At 50.0% G+C, this 13,741-nt stretch overlaps 2 protein-coding genes across 3 annotated transcripts; one reads left to right on the forward strand and one right to left on the reverse strand.

Moving 5' to 3' along the window:
* The first annotated feature begins 1,842 nt into the window (after nucleotides 1-1,842).
* Nucleotides 1,843-7,924, forward strand: MIF4GD (MIF4G domain containing). 2 transcript variants are annotated; one of them, XM_044005444.1, is made up of 6 exons: nucleotides 1,843-2,007; nucleotides 3,595-3,729; nucleotides 5,390-5,499; nucleotides 5,810-5,965; nucleotides 6,310-6,402; nucleotides 6,757-7,924. In XM_044005444.1, the coding sequence occupies exons 2-6, from the start codon at nucleotides 3,648-3,650 to the stop codon at nucleotides 6,982-6,984; spliced, it is 669 nt and encodes a 222-aa protein (XP_043861379.1). In that variant the 5' UTR covers nucleotides 1,843-2,007; nucleotides 3,595-3,647; the 3' UTR covers nucleotides 6,985-7,924. The 2 variants fall into 2 exon arrangements, with proteins under 2 accessions (XP_043861379.1, XP_043861380.1); XM_044005445.1 differs by lacking the exon at nucleotides 5,810-5,965.
* On the reverse strand, nucleotides 7,838-12,232 carry MRPS7 (mitochondrial ribosomal protein S7). The gene is made up of 5 exons (XM_044005443.1): nucleotides 12,093-12,232; nucleotides 10,389-10,580; nucleotides 10,205-10,268; nucleotides 9,518-9,685; nucleotides 7,838-8,595 (listed from the first exon to the last, which is right to left on the reverse strand). The coding sequence occupies exons 1-5, from the start codon at nucleotides 12,173-12,175 to the stop codon at nucleotides 8,374-8,376; spliced, it is 729 nt and encodes a 242-aa protein (XP_043861378.1). The 5' UTR covers nucleotides 12,176-12,232; the 3' UTR covers nucleotides 7,838-8,373.
* Between the last annotated feature and the right edge of the window lie 1,509 nt (nucleotides 12,233-13,741).

The following is a 13,741-nucleotide window of genomic DNA, read 5'->3' on the forward strand; positions in this document are numbered from 1 at the left end:
AAAAGAAACTTCATCATCTGCCATCAGGTTTTTGTTGTTGTCTGGGCTGCTGGCAAGAGGCATAGCCTTCTCCATTCCCCTCCAGCCGAGAGACCAGTTAGTGAAGGGCAGAGGGAATAGCATGAGCAGCAAACAAAGCATTTTTCTATATGATAGCTCACATGTACATAGTATTTTGCAGATCATGGGCCCTTTCCAACAAACCTGGGAGATGGGTAGTGAGAAGACAGAGGATTAGAAGGACCCAAGTCCCTTCCACCTCTCAGTTTTTGATCCTCTGATCCCATTTGACAGGAGACGAAACAGATTCATAGAGCCTCGTCCAGAGTCAAACAACAATGCAGTTGTCAGAACCCAGACTGACATGAGAAGAGGAGGCATTAAGAACCAATCTTTGGGGATAGTGAAATTCCCTGTTCAACATATAGGGTATCCCCAAAGTCTTCGTGCAGTTTTTAATCAGTTATAGCTCAGAACTGCACGAAGATGGGGCAGCTAGGTGGCACAGTGGATAGAGCACCAGCCCAGGAGTCAGGAGTACTTGAGTTCAAATCTGGCCTCAGACACATAACACTTACTAGCTGTGTGACCCTGGGCAAGTCTCTTAACCTCAATTGCCTCACTTAAAAAAAAATCTATCAATTAGGGCAGCTAGGTGGTGCAGGGGATAGAGCACCTGCCCTGGATTCAGGAGGGCCTGAGTTCAAATTCGGCTTCAGACACTTGACACATACTAGCTGTGTGACCCTGGGCAAGTCACTTAACCCCAGTTGCCTCACCAAAGAAATAAAAATAAAGAAATAAAGAACTGCACGAAGACTTTGGGGACTCCCTGTATACCCATAAAGATGCTGCTGCCACATGGTAAGACTTTTGCCCCAGGAGTCCTTCAGAAACAGCTGAGCAGCACGAATTCAGTCTATTACCCTGAAGGGGTTGGACTAGATCGGGGTTCTTAACTTGAGGTCACCATGAAGTCTTTAGATAGACTTCGGAGGGTTGGGTGGGAGGAATCTTAATTTTCTCCAACCTCCAACACAGCATCTCCTTCAGTTGTTTTGAAGCCATCCTGAAAACAATCCTTGAACCAGGTTAAGAACCAATTGGTGGGGACAGCTAGGTGGCGCAGTGGATAGAGCACCGGCCCTGGAGTCAGGAGTACCTGAGTTCAAATCCGGCCTCAGACACTTAACACTCTTTACTAGCTGTGTGACCCTGGGCAAGTCACTTAACCCCAATTGCCTCACTTTAAAAAAACAACCAATTGGCAAATACTGCACCTTCCTTACACGATCCGCCCTCCTGAGACCTCTCAGGGTTGTCGCTGATGGATAGACCGACTTTATCCGCCTCCCTCCTTGCACTCAGCAGGCTAATACCAGCTAACAGGGTCTCTGCCTAATGCCCATTCCTCCTTTCTCTCTATCGTCTATCTCCGCAGCCTGAATGCTGGGGGAAAGACGTGGCAGTTTTGAGAAGCGTCCCGGGGTTCTGCAGGGTACTCCCTTGGCAGATCTTTTCCACCGGGCCAAGGGGGCGACTGTGTATCTCCACGCCTCCCAGGAACAGAGTCCCCTCGCTGGGGCTCGTTGCAATTCTGCTGAGTCCAGGCTTTTTTGAAAGACTGGGAGGGTCGGCCAGCAGGTGTTCTGGGTCAACTAAGCATCAATGCCCCAGGTTGGGCCTAAGTCTAAGCCAATTCCGGAGCAGAGGGCTGGCTGTCCTGCGCCCAGCCTGTCCCAGCCGCGTCCCGGGGCCGACCGCACCGACCCCGGGGCCGGCAGACGGCGCTGGCGAGGCGCCTTTCGGGCCCTGGCTCCGCCCCGCCCGCCCGCCCTGCGCTAGGTCCGCGGAGCTCTCCGGGCGCGTTCGGAAATGACCTAACCGGAGAGGCTGGGTCAAGCTGGGTGCTGGCTGCAGCCCCGGGCCGCCGAGGGAGCGCACCATGTCCTTGCTGATCCACCGTCCGCGGGTTGTGGGAAGATAGGGACGGCCTCGTCCCGGCAGGTGGGTGGTGGCCCCGGCGGCCGCCCGGGAGCGCTCCTTCCCCGGACCCCTGTCCGGCCGCTGGCGCTGCTCCCGCGCGCGTTTCCAGCTGTGCCGCGGGCGCAGTTGTGCTGGGGAATCGAGAGGAGACGGAGGTTGGGGGAGCGGGCAAACCCTCCCTGGGGGGCGCGCTTGGGGAACGGGGACCCTGAAGGCTAGAGATTGGGGGAGCTGTCCGGAGCAGGGGCCCCAAACTGGAAGCCCAGCCCTCCCTGGCCTTAGTCTTTCCCTCCGCCCCCGCACTCCAAAGGCGTGCCACAGGATGGCGTCCCAGGAACCAAACCGGTTTAGAAGTATAGCCTGGTGTCCCTCCTGAGGAGGGGAGGAGAGCCAGTCTGGCGTGGAGGGCCTCAGGGGAGAAGCTAGCACTTGGGGCTCAAATGACCACAGAGGAGAAGTTTCCTGCACTTAGGCTGGTCCCATACAAGTGAAACGGGGCAGTGGACCCTTTGTAGGGGATCCGTTGCAAGGCCCTCTGGCTCAGTGGGTGTGGGGGTGCTGATGGAGGAAAGGCGGGGCGTGTTAGGAAAGGCCTCTCAGATGCCAGGTGGGACAGGACCTGTGGAGTGCAGTCACTGGAAGCCTGAAGAGTTGGTGGTTCTAAGCAGAGGCCCTTTCCCCTGCCAGCTTCCCTCCTGCGAGTAAGGGTGAATCAGAAGCTTGGAATTGTGCTGAGCTCTGTGGTTTGGGGTGCGTTGAGTGTGACTTTGGCTTGGGTGGAGCTTGAAGACCGAGGTGGAGTTCCAGGTATCCGTCTGGATAACTACCTGGCCAGCCTAGCAGGGGCGTAAGCTCCCCCCCACCCCCAAATCCTAGCATTAACCAGGAATGAAGATTGGAGGATTATTTTAACTCATCCCAACTTTTGACAACTTTAAGAAATAGTAGATTGGGGCTTCCAAAAATGATTATCCTTGCCCAGTCTCAGCTAGGCGGTTAGGCAATGTATGGGCTTTCTCTCACCCTATGTTCCAGGACAGCATAGGAACCAGGCTGGGGGTTTGTTTTTGTTTTGTTAACAATCCCTGGAGCACCTTTGTTCCTGCTCACCTCAGGAAATGGGGGGGGGGGGTCCTCAGCTGAAGTATGGTGTACTGGACTTGTAGTCAGGAAGGCCTGTGTTTAAATCCTGTCTTTGTTTCTTACTACCTATATGACCCTGAGCAAATCTTTTAACCCCTTGTAACCAGTGCTTCACTTTCCACATCTGTAACATGAGGTTGGCCTTGGTATAGAGCTCCTCAGGCTGCCTCTCTCCATGAATCCTTTTCTGATTCCCCCCAAGTGTTAGTGCCTTTCTTTCCAGACTACCTCGTGTTTAACTATTTTGTGTATATATTTATGCTGTACATATTTCTACATGTACTTCTTATCCTCCCCCCTCCCCCATTAGATTGTAAGCTCACTATGAGTACAGGTTATTTCATTCTTTGTACTGGTCTCCCCCACACCAAGCACAGTGCCTAACACATGGTAGGCACTTAACAGATGCTTTGTGACTAATTGATCCTCTGACCTTCCCACTCTCTCTCCTTACCACCCCTCCAGGTACTGCCAACTAATTCTGCCCCTCAGCTGCTCCTGGGCTGGGCTGGGAAGTCATGGGTGAGCCAGGCCATGAAGAGTATGAAATCCAGGCCTTTGATGCTGAGACCCAGAGGTTATTGAAGACTGCCCTCAAAGGTGAGAAGGAATGGGAGGGACCACTGAGCAGGAGTAGGGGTTGGACAATTAAAGCCAGAGCAGATCTGTCATCTATCTTAATTACATTTGCAAAGAAGTGGAACCTGGGCATGTGGTTTCATCAGTTTAATTAATTCTCTACTTATTAGTGATTAAAAAGCTTCAAGGTAGGGGCAGCTAGGTGGCGCAGTAGATAGAGCACCAGCCCTGGATTTAGGAGGACCTGAGTTCAAATCCAGCCTCAGACACAACACTTACTAGCTGTGTGACCCTGGGCAAGTCACTTAACCCCCAATTGCCTCACTTAAAAAAAAAAAAAAGCTTCAAGGTCTTGGATTGGGAAGCAGGGGATGATCCATTTAACATGTGTACATGTTGAACCTCCACTACAAGTTTTCCCCTAAAGCTTGTTGGCTGTCTGATTTGGAAAGTTTGACTATAGCAACTCAGAAAAACTTATAAAATTCAATAATTAATAAACCCCTGCTAGATACTAGATAAAAGTAGGCTAGAGTTTTCATGATCTGCTTTAAAGAGCTGAAGTATTGGGGCAGCTAGGTGGTGCAGTGGATAGAGTACCGGCCCTGGAGTCAGGAGTACCTGGGTTCAAATCCAGCCTCAGACACTTAACACATACTAGCTGTGTGACCCTGGGCAAGTCACTTAACCCCAACTGCCTCACTAAAAAAAAAAAAAAGCTTAAGTACCTACTTGGATAAAATCACGTAATCTTTTAGTGAGCAGGTCTTATGGCATGTATGTCCTGCCTCATTTTGTCAGGCATGACCCCCAAAACAGGTGTGTATTGCGGAAGCACTTGGGTTTTTCAAAGCTAAGGGACTGATCAAATAAGATGCTAGAGAAATTTAAGCCAGTATTTTAGAGGGGGGAAATGTGCCTTATAATCCAGTAAGATCCACTCTGATTCCTTGTTGTGAAGAGAACTATCATCTCAACAGTTAAGCCAACAGAGCATGAGCTGTCCTAGGAAGACCTTGAATATGGATGGATTTGGGGGTGGGTTGTGTGTCTGTCCAAGGGTCAGCCAAGATGTACATCCGTTTGAGCTTGTAACAACCCTGAAGGCTGCCACCAAAGTCAAAAGTGTGGTTTTCACGAATGGAAGCGGCGCTCAAGCCACAGGAATCTGACTTTTTGTTTTGATTGGTTCATTAAGTGACCCAGAACCCTGGTAGATAAAAAGAGAGGAGTCTTGGCACTTGAAGCATTTACAGTCTGACTCTAGGCTTTTGCTATAATGTAACCTGCTCTCCTCAGGTCTCTCTATACCTGTTCCCTGAAAAAGACCTTCATTAAAGAAGTATCCAAGACAGTGCATAGCTAGCATGTTTACAAGAACCAGCATTTATAGCACTTTAAAGTTTGCAGGATGCTTACTATGTTATCTCATCTGATTCTTACAACAACCCTGTGAGGTAGGAGTGAGTCATTATTATCCCCAATATATGGATAAGGAAACTGAGGCACAGAGAGGTTGCGATTTGCCAGGGTCTCACAGCTAGTTTCTGAGCCAGGGTTCAAATTCCAAATCCAGCACTCTGCACTGGGGCATTTAGCCATTATCCTGTGCTAGGAGGGCACAGTATGGATAGGAAGAGCACCTCTATCTGTAGACTACCTCTCTTACCCTCATCCCTAGAACCTGGTGCTGTGGATTTGGAGAAAGTGGCCAATGTGATTGTGGACCAATCCCTGAAAGACTGTATGTTCAGCAAGGAAGCCGGACGCATTTGCTACACCATCATTCAGGTCTTGGGGTGGGGGAGGGGACCTGGGACAGTTGGTGGCTGGGGAAGTCCCCCCCCCCCCAAAAAAAGATGCTAGGGATCAGGCAATTGCCTCCAAGCTAGCTGAGGGAAGACAGGAAAAAAGTTTCAAAAGGCCCCTTTGGGAAACCTTTCTACCCTAAGACTGCATAGTTTCTAGCCCAAGTGTCAGGGTAGGGGCTGGTGGATTCTTCTAGGAGCAGAGGGAAAGCCAGGGAAGGATTTCAGCCACAGACCTCATGGAAGAAGCCCCCAAATACACCTGGACTTATCCCACCTTCCCTGGGTCACAGGCAGAGAGCAAGCAAGCCAGCCAGAGCATCTTCCGTCGGAGCCTCCTCAATCGGCTGCAGCAGGAGTACCAGGCCCGGGAGCTGCTCCGGGCCCGATCCCTGCAGGGCTGGGTCTGCTATGTCACTTTCATCTGCAACATCTTTGACTACCTGAGGGTGAGGCCAGTGAGAACCACCCCCTCCCTAAGGCAAGCCAAGCCCCTAAGCTTGGCTTCAGTACTGGGACTGATGCTTCTGCCTAACCCCAGTAAGGGTAGATTATGCCGACAGGGCGAGGCACAGGCTGTGTTACTTTCTGAGGTCATGCAGCTTGGGGTTCATGGCACCAAGGGTTCTTTTCCTACAACTTGCTATCCTAGTGGTCCTGTGAGCCTCTGCCAAGTCCACCTTATTCCTGTCTCTGCCTGTGTCCTCCTGACTTCGGATTGTTCCTAGCAGATGTGGGGAATGGGACCTTCTGTCCCTACTAACTCCTGTGCTTTGGTTCCCTCCTCCATCAGGTGAACAACATGCCTATGATGGCATTGGTCAACCCTGTCTATGACTGCCTTTTCCGACTGGCACAGCCTGACAGCCTGCACAAGGAGGAGGAGGTGGGTTACCTTTCCCCCTAGCCTCCCTAGCAGTCAATACCCAAGCTACCAGGAGAGCAGGGAGAACATTTGGCTCCTCTCAAGAACCTAAGGCTTTGTTGACAGGGGCTTTGCAACCTGTTCCCTGGAGCATAGAAGCTCTGCTGAAAGGGTGTTATGGGGGTCACATTCCACCCAGGGCAGAAAGCTACCAGGTGGAGTGTGGGGAGGAGGGATGGGTAGCTGGAAAGAGGAGCAGGGGCAACCCAGCTAAGGAGAATAAGTCTTACAAGTCCTGGCCAAGGAGCATGGATGAGACAAGTGATCGGGGGACTGGGACATGAAAGACTGGGAACCCCTCCCCAACTCCTTCAGGTGGACTGCCTGGTGTTACAACTGCACCGCATTGGAGAGCAGCTGGAGAAAATGAACGGGCAGAGGATGGATGAGCTGTTTGGTCTGCTGCGCGACGGCTTCCTGCTCCAGGATGGGCTCAGCTCCCTGTCCCAGCTCTTACTGCTGGAGCTGATTGAATTCCGGGCTGCTGGCTGGAGGACCACACCTGCTGCCCAGAGATATTATTACAGTGAGGTTTCAGACTAGGCCGGCCCGACCTCAGGCCCACTCACCAGCACCTTCTAGAAGGTTTCTATCTACACATGTCCCTCTCACCAAGACAAAGCCCCAGGTTCAGGCGTGGCCCCAGTGTGATCTGCCTCCTCTGAGGGGTTTTCTCCAGCCCCAAGCTTTGGGCTTACAGTAGTCCTGCCCTCAGCAACCTTCTGCTCTTTAACTTGTCCAGGGTGGGAGGGGAAGCTGAGCACACTGGCCTGCTTTACTGTACTCCAACTACAGAGGAGCATGGGTGTAAGGGCCTGAAGGAAGCTCAACCCCCTCATTTTACAGATAAGAAAACTGATTTACCCAGGGTGCTCATAGATAGTTTAAGTGTCTGACAGCGTTCAAACCCACGTCTTCCAAATTCCAAGTCCAATGCACTATCTACAACACCCTACTGCCTCAACTAAGTGATCCATAGGATGTTCCCCACAACCCATAGTGGGGAATGGGGTGGTGAAGGACAACACTACCAAGCTCGCACTGTGTAACCATCAGTGCATCTTCTCCCTTGGTGCCTCAGTTTCCTGATCTGTAAAATGATGAGCTGGTGGTTAGGAGGATGCTTTGAAATCTTCAGAGGATGATAAAAGGAAGAGGGAATTTAAGAGTCAGATAATAGAACTGCAGCCAGGTCTTTGAACCACCTGCATGAAAGGGAGGCTTCCAAAGCAAAGAGGCTGTGCTAGGTAAAGAGGCCCAGGCAACCAGGGCACAAGTACTGCCAGAAACTGAGGGTTTGTTTTTTATAATTTTTTGTACAAAAATGACTTGGGAAATGAGGGTATTTTATCCAGACAAGTTTTAATAAGCTGCTGACCAAAACACTGGTTCAGTGTGGGATTTCAAAATATATATACATTTATTGAAGTAATTTATTACAAACCAGCATAGGACTTTTCTAGTAAACCTTTTCTAAAGTGAATGCTGCTGCTTATTTTTTCTCCCCAAAGCCAAACCTAGCCTTGCTGAGCTTATCTGCAGAGCCCAAGCTTGTGTTCTTTCCTCTGCCTGATGGAAATGTGACAGGTTGAGGGGAGGAGGGGAAAACAGGATGGCCCGGCTTGAGTAATGTGCTCCTCACACGCTTCCCCCACACATTTTACCTGCCTTTTACCAACCAGTGCTAAATGGATCCTTTGTGATAATTTCTGTTAAGAGTAGCTGATAGTGGCAAGAGGAAGCTTGAAGTTATTCCATTCTAAGCTCCAACCACTCTTCAACTGGAAACCTACACTGCTGGTGGTGCCCCCTTCCCTGAATGGTAAAGGTCAATGGTCCCCTCTGCTGGAGTTGGCCTTCCCAGCGGCAGAAGGGCAGGAGGCTGAGCAATGATACCAGATCCTCACCTCAAGGTTCGAGCCTTCCTACCCTCTACCACCAACGGTAGTGGGCAAAGGCTCGGTTAGCCTCCGCCATCTTGTGCAGGTCATGCTTCTTTTTGATCACAGGGCCTTGGTTGTGAAAGGCCTCCAGTAACTCATGAGACAGCTTCTCTGGCATCAGCATTCGCCGGGGCTTCTTTTCCCGGCATTCTTGAATCATCCATTTCATGGCCAAGAAGCGCCGACGCTTGTCAGTCAGAGGGGCTGGGACCTATTTTGAGGAAGTGGGAAGGAATGGGGAGAAGAGAAACAAAGCAAGATGCTGCAGCAGGAACTGGGCCTTCCACAGATGAAGACCCTGAGGGATGCCTGATCCAAGAGAAGCCAATGCAACAAAAATGTTGATTATTTGCTCAATAAGCATCTATTACGTGTCTTTTAAATGCTAAGTACAGTACTAGGTGTTAGGGATACAAACCCTGTCCCTGACACCACAGTCCCTGCCCTCAAGGAGCTGACATGCTATTGGGTGGCAACAATCTAGACATCTGTCACATAAGTAAATACCAACCACATACAAAATAAGTTGTTGATGGGGGCAGCTAGGTGACACAGTGGATAAAGCACTGGCCTTGGATTCAGGAGAACCTGAGTTCAAATCCAGCCTCAGACACTTGACACTAAACTAGCTGTGTGACCCTGTGCAAGTCACTTAACCCTCATTGCCCTGCCCAAAACAAACAAACAAACAAACAACAACAAAAAAATAAGTTGTGGGAAAGGCAACCTAGGAAATGGCTCTTAAGCTGAGCTTGGAGCGGGCAGAGATGAGGGAAAAGAGCATCCTACACATTCAAGACTGCCTATGCAAAAGCACAGAGAGGGGAGATAGAGTGCTGTGTACAAGGAACCCTCAAATACAGGCAAGTATGAACAAACCATACAACATGTGAAAGGGTGACATACGGAGAACAGCAATATCCAAACCACCCCCTCCCAACCATCTGGCGTGATGTAAACAATCAGTCTTGTTTAGACTATAAACTTTTTGAAAATAAGAACTAGATCTATACTTGACATCTCCCCCCTCCCAATACTCAGTATATGGACACAAAAATGGTATGAACAATTGATAATGGCTGCCCTCAAAGAGCTCTCAATTATGGAAGGCCACCCAACTCCTCCCTGCTCACCTGATAGAATCGGCCACCTTTAAGGATGCTGACCAAGCCAAGGACAGGCTGACAGTTCTGCAGAGCCTGGTGGAAGATGGTGTAGGGGTTGCACTCAATGGCAGCCCGCTCCTCAGCTGTGGCTTCATGGTATTTTTTAAATTGCTTTCTCTTCAGGGTTTCCAGAGTCTGCAATGGAAATACAATGAGAGAAACCTTCAGAAATTCCCTGAAGGGAGCTTAACTGAACACTCCCTGTCATTTTCTTGGGCCTTCCCTAGCTCACTTCAGTCTCCCCTTCCTCTTCTCCAATACCCCACGGATCCCTCTCCTATCTTGGAAGAGTGCCAACTTAAAGTCCTTTTTTTTTTTTGGTGAGGCAATTGGGGTTAAGTGACTTGCCCATGGTCACACAGCTAGTAAGTGTCAAGTGTCTGAGGCCGGATTTGAACTCAGATCCTCCTGAATCCAGGGCCGGTGCTCTATCCACTACGCCACCTAGCTGCTCCTAAAGTCCTTTTCTAAAGATCCTCTGGATTGGAACACTGGATTCAGTCTGTTCTGGTAACAGCCATGGTTGCTATTGGCATGACCCCTGACCTAACCCCCTGCCCCCAGTGACAAGTGCACGAATTGGTCTCCTTTGGGGCTGAGGGGAGAAGGAGATAGAGGAGGAAGGGATGGAGGGATAGGGAATGTCACCTTTACCTCATTCATCAGGGATCTGGCCAGTGTTTTGTTTCCTCCTTTCATCATCATGTTGGTGAATTTACTTGAAGAAGAAAAGCAAAATGTTCAGGCCTCTAAAAGTACACAGCAGCCTCCTAATTTTAAACCCTCCCTAAAGCTGGTCATTCCTCATGGACAGAAGGGAGCACCATGTGGATCTCACCTGATCACTGGATCCTCAAACAAAGAGCTTGTCTGTGATGCTGGGGAAGCTTTGAAGATCTGTGTGGTTCTGAGTTCCCGCTCAAACTTCTCCTCTTCAGTCAGCTCCTCCAAGGGCTTATGGTAGTAGTCTTTATCAAATTGGGGTTCTTTGTAATTAGCATCATAGCGGCTCCATCTCACCTGTGTCAGGCTGGAGGGGAAAGGTTTGGGGAGAAGTCAAAGGATTTAGAGCTGAAAATGGCTAACGATCATCCAGTCCAAATCCCTTGTTTTATAGAATCAGAGCTGCCTTGGATCTATGTGGTCCTGAGATCCCCCTCAAGCTTTTGTTCACTCAGCTCCACAAGAGTCCTGGATCAAGCAGGGGTTCTCTGTAGTTGAGGCCATAGTGTCAAACTCCTTATTTTGCCAAAAAGAAAACTGACGGGATTGGGGGGAATCTGTCATAGGAAGCAGAGGTAGCTGGGTGGCGTACAGCAGAGAAAGCTCGGGCACCGTTTTCCAAAAGACTTGAATTCAACTCCTTACTAGCTGTGACTCCAAGGAAGGCACTAAACTTGTTTGCCTCAGTTTCCTCAACTGTAACATGAGGATAATAAAAGCACCTACATACCAGGGTTATGAGGATCAAGAGAGGAAAAATATACAGCTCATTGCAAACCTCAAGAGGCAAAAGCTAGTTGCTGCCAGGAAGGAAACAAGCATTTATATAGTGCCTACTATGTGCTGGGCACTATGCTGTTTCCAAAAGTAAACATTAAAGTTTTGGGGTGGCTAGGTGGCCCAGTGGATAAAGCACACCAGCCCTGGATTCAGGAGGACCTGAGTTCAAATCCGACTCCAAAACACAAGACACTAGCTGTGTGACCCTGGGCAAGTCACTTAACCCTCACTGCCCTGCAAAACCCCCCCAAAAGAATAAAGAATCACACCCTCTCTTGGGGCAGCTAGGTGGTGCAGTGGATAGGGCACAGGCCCTGGATTCAGGAGGACCTGAGTTCAAATCCGACCTCAGACACTTAAAACTTACTAGCTGTGTGACCCTGGTTAAGTCACTTAACCCAAATTGCCCTGCAAAACAAAACAAAAAAAATCACACACTCCCGCACACAAATCCAATTAGAGGAAACATTAAAGTTTCCACTTCCCCACTAACAACAGCAACAATAACGATCGCTAGCATCTATATCGCATCTCCTGTGTGGCTGGCACTATTTACTGGAGGAAACAGAAACAGAAAAGTGTCCACTTTGCTCCTCCTACCTAACTTTTATACAGCGCCTATAGTGTGCCGAGCACTATGCTAAGCACTTTATAAAGGTTACCTCGCAGGATCGCCTCTCCACCTCTGGGTCGGGCACCAATCCAACACAAAGGGATGCAGCCCCAACTAGCAGCCAAAGCTACGAGGCAGCTGTGTGACCTTGCACAAGTCACGTCCTCTCTGTTTCCTTACCTGGGGGGAGGGGGGAAAGGTGATCCCTAAAGTCCCTGCCTGCTCTAGCCCCTGGGTGCAGCCGGGGCCCTCGCTGCCCGCCGTGGGGCGGGATGGGAATGGGGAGGAAGGAAGATCCTCGCCTCGCTCCCCACCCCTGACCCCGGCTCGGGTCCCCGAGGGACCGGCTGCCCGCCGCCGCCGCCGAGCACAGACTGACGGGCCGCTTCCCCTCCGCCCTGCATTCCCCGACGCGGGTCCTCTCACCCCGGCAGCGCTCGGACAGTCCTCCGCACTCCGTGGCCCAGGCTCCAGAGACAGCACGCAGAGCTCACCATGGAGGCAGCCATCTTGCCTGGCGAACTTGCCTGAGTGGATTTGCGAACTCTCGCGATCTTTCATTCTCCCCGCCCCCCACCCCACTCCACCCCACCCTACCCTACCCTAGCATCCTAGCGGAAAATCAAATTAACCAATTCAGTCCCATTCAACCTGATCCTACCCCACGAGTACTGTATTTATTAAGAGCTGATCTGGCTTAGTGGTTGGGATGACGACCTCCAAGCTAGGGGAGTTCAAGTGTAACGCTTATACGTCCTGTCTGTGGGAAGTCTAGACAAATTATAACCTGCCCCTTCCCACCTTAACTCTCTCCAACCCATCCCACCCCATGCCCCACCCCCGTCCTGCCTTTGACCTGGTGACATTGAACTCTCTCTCTCTCTCTCTCTCTCTCTCTCTCTCTCTCTCTCTCTCTCTCTCTCTCTCAATAAGGGTTAAGTGACTTGCCCAGGGTCACACAGCTAGTGTCAAGGGTCTGAAGTTGGATTTGAACTCAGGTCCTCCTGAATCCAGGATCAGTGCTTTATCCACTGCACCACCTAGCTGCCCCCGACATTGGTCTCTTTACCGTTGCTAGATCAAAATTTCCATCTCCCTACCCCAGGTATTTTCCCTAGCTGTCCCCTACTCCTGGAATGTCGTCCCTTTTCACCTCTGCCTCTTGGCTTCCTTCAAGTCCCAGCTAAAATCTCCCCTCTGTCTTCTACTGGATAGCAGCAGCTTTCTTCAACCCCTCTTAATTCCAGAGCCATCCCTCTGCTATTTATTTCCTATTTATCCTGTACCTAGATTCATCCTATATACCCCCAATTACTTCGAGTCCTGTGGAGTGATTGGGTTATGCTAATCCTCACTGCTAATTTCCTCTTAACTTCCCCATTACTAGAGAGAGCAACACCATCCTCCCAGTCCCTCAGTCTTGAAGCCTAGAAGTCATCCTGGATCTCTCATTCTCTCACCCCCCCTCCCATATCGAATCCAATGTTGCCAAGGCCTGTCAATTTCATCTTTCAACAACTGCCCCCTTCTCTCCTCTGACTCTGCCACCACTCTAGTGCTGGTTCTCATCTTCTCATGCTTGACCTGCTGGTGAATTGGCCTGCCTCAAGTCTCTCTCCCCATTCCAATCCATTCTCCATTCAGCCTCTAAAGTGATTTTCCTCAAGTCTGATCCTACTCAATAAACTCCAGTGGCTTCCTATCGCCCTAAGGAGAAAATACAAAATCCTCTGGCATTCAAAGCCCTTTATAACCTAGCACCTTCCTACCTTTCCATTCTTCTTATACCTTATTCTTTAACATACCCCTGTACTCTTTCATCCAGTAACACTGGCCTCCTTGCTGACCCATGAACAAGACTCTCCATCTTTGGGTTCCGGATATTTTCACCACCCATTTCCCAAGCCTGGAATATTCTCCTTATCTCTGGCTCCTGGTTTCCTTCTAGTTCCAACTAAAATCCTATCTCCTACATAAACCTTCTCCAACCCCTCTTAATTCCAGTGCCTTACCCTTGTTAATTATTTCCTATTTATTTTATATATAGCTTGCTTTGTATATTGTATGTTGTCTCC

This window comes from Dromiciops gliroides, chromosome 4, assembly GCF_019393635.1.
Source record: "Dromiciops gliroides isolate mDroGli1 chromosome 4, mDroGli1.pri, whole genome shotgun sequence".
Lineage (NCBI taxonomy): Eukaryota > Metazoa > Chordata > Mammalia > Microbiotheria > Microbiotheriidae > Dromiciops > Dromiciops gliroides.